The sequence below is a fragment of the Pleuronectes platessa genome, chromosome 20 (genome assembly GCF_947347685.1).
Source record: "Pleuronectes platessa chromosome 20, fPlePla1.1, whole genome shotgun sequence".
Taxonomy (NCBI): domain Eukaryota; kingdom Metazoa; phylum Chordata; class Actinopteri; order Pleuronectiformes; family Pleuronectidae; genus Pleuronectes; species Pleuronectes platessa.
The window spans coordinates 20,678,736-20,681,235 of NC_070645.1; the positions used below are offsets into that span (position 1 = coordinate 20,678,736).

Sequence of the window (2,500 nt, forward strand, 5' to 3'; positions counted from 1 at the left end):
GCTGATGATGTCATTCATTATCTTTTAGAACAAATTGGCTGAAACACGGAGGATGAAGATCGACAGGATCTGAGTGACATGAGTTCAGAAGTGGACTGGACCTTTTTCTAACTTCTCCTGAACTGGTTCTGTTGTTGAGAGTTTTGGGATCTCGAGTTCTGTTGCTTCTCTCTGCAGCTGGACTCTTTCCGACCGGGGATCCAGACACCCAGCATGCTGCCAGGAGGAGGGGTGTCAGGTGGAGGGGGGCGGGGCGGGGGCCGGATGGGCCTGCTCCGGTGGCTGGGCCTCCGGCTGTGGTCCCGCCGGGGGACCCTGGTGTTCGCCCTGCTCTGGTTCGGATCCTGGTTGTTCCTGAACGGCCTGGTTCTGGTGCACAGGAGCATCATGTCCGACTACTGCACCGACGACAAGAGCAAGAGGATCCTGCAGAGACTGGTGAGTCACCGGGCACCAGAGGGTCGGGGGTTTGGTTCTGTGCACTTACTCTGCCCAGTTGATGAAGTGTTGAGAAGTGATATTACTGTGTTAGTAGAATTATTGGATAATGTTCACATTATGAACACGTTCTGGATCCGGTCATCTGATTTCTGAGTCTTTGGATCCGTCTCCATCTTTAATCACATGTTGTTCCTGCAGCAGAACCCGTTTAGAAACTGATCATCTCAGTGAACGGGTCAGAAACATGTCCTCCCTCCTGTCTCGTCTGTCCCCCCCTCCGTCCAGACGTCCTCTGTCTGGGTGTCAAACTGTGGTTCTCGTCTCTGAGGATCCTGCTGCCGCTCGCTGGTCAGACGGTTACAGTAAACAGGACGGGGGGGGGGGGGGGGGGCGGGGCCCTGCTGCCTTATCTAGTGCAGCATATACTGGTGCATTGTGGGTAAACACAGATAACATTTCCCAGATCTATTAGTATTGTTTTTTATTTCTCCTCCAACTTGTTCTGCCAAAAAAACTCTTAATCTTTTCATGATATGAGAATGAGTTGAGACGTCATGATTGATGTCTGAGTCTGTCTCCTGATTGGTCGAGACAGGGTCATGTGGCTCGACAGAGGGAAGTGGAGACACGTTGTCCAGATTCACGTTGAGGTAACTCATAACATGATTACGTCTCGTAGCTGAAACCGAGTCTTTCTTCTTCTTCTCTCTGATGAAGATGAAGTTGATTCTTTAAACCTGAACTTCTCTGTCACTGGAACCCCCCCACCCCCCCCCCTGACTTTTCCTTTTCCACCTAATTGAGAAAAGCTGCGGCTGCATTCTGTGATGACCTGTGACAAATCAACCCAGTTGCTGTTGTTGAGTTTAATCAGAGTCACACAGAGATTCAGAGACAAATCATTTCCTCCATCCCACAGACTGAACTCACAGCTCTCACAGATCCAAAGTGGAAACTGGTGAAATCCCACATTAACCTTCCAGAGTCAACACGGTGTTTCTGGAGCGTCGCCCACAGAGCAGCTGACGGAGGGTTTGAGTTTCCAGAGGCTAATGTGGCAGCTCCGGAGCAGTAATGCAGAGCAGATGCACGTCTGCAGAATGAACGATTCGCTGCTCTACCTCATCTTCTGTGGAGAGACGCTCGAGGATGAGATTGAACAACAGAACCTTTGTGTTGAGTCTCTGACTGACGGGTGAATCCTGCTGAGCTCCCGGATCAGGATCAGGTTTCCCAGCGGCCGCGGTTCAGACTTGTCTCGATGGCTTCAGGTGTAAAGTAAACACAAGTCTTTCAATCATCTTCTTCTTCTTCTTCTTCTTCTTCTTCTTCTTCTTCTTCTTCTTTCTCTTCCGGTACCCTCATCCCTCCATCCTCAAAACTTTCTAACCTGCCCTGGAATTTGAGAAGTAGAAGTGAAAAGAAATATCACGATTAGAGTGAATGGTTATAAGAAACATCACGTTGATCTGAGGTCACACAAGGTCACTCCTCAAGGTCGAGGTTTGACCCTGAAAACATTCTGAGACACAGATCTCACCAATCAGTGATGGAACAACAGAAAGTGAACATTTTGGATGATGGATGATGGATGATGGATGATGGACAGATGGATGGATGGATGATGGATGAATGGATGAAGGATGCTGGACAGATGGACAGATGGACGGATGGATGTCAGGAGCCTGGTTCCAGATTCTAAAGACCGATCCGAACGTTTCTCTGAGATAAACTTTGAATGAATGATCATTATATTCAGTTTATTCTTTGAGCAGGAAGTTTGATGTTTGTTGGTCTGGTGTGTCGGGGCCGTGATCCCATGAGACAAACTATAAATACTCTGTTGGGAACCTGCTCGGCTGGAAGCTGCTCCATGGGATTCCAGTCAGAAAACTAATTATTTAGTTCCAGCTGATGGAAATCAAAGCTGTAGATTTGATTTGAAATCCATCTTAAACATCGAGTTTGGAGACATTCATCATCCATCAATAGCTGCATTTGTCCTTTATGAGAAAACACAGATCAAAGTGGAGTCGTATTCCCTCTGCCCAGCTTTGAC

General features: G+C 48.0%; 1 protein-coding gene across 1 annotated transcript in view; it reads left to right on the forward strand.

Moving 5' to 3' along the window:
• The window catches only part of dipk1c (divergent protein kinase domain 1C), an 18,407-nt gene that overhangs the window by 3,482 nt on the left and 12,425 nt on the right, over nt 1-2,500 (forward strand). Inside the window, 1 exon segment of the mRNA XM_053412821.1 lies at nt 1-438. This exon segment is cut by the window's left edge and continues 637 nt beyond it. Within this exon segment, the coding sequence (XP_053268796.1) occupies nt 214-438 (225 nt within the window). The 5' untranslated portion in view covers nt 1-213.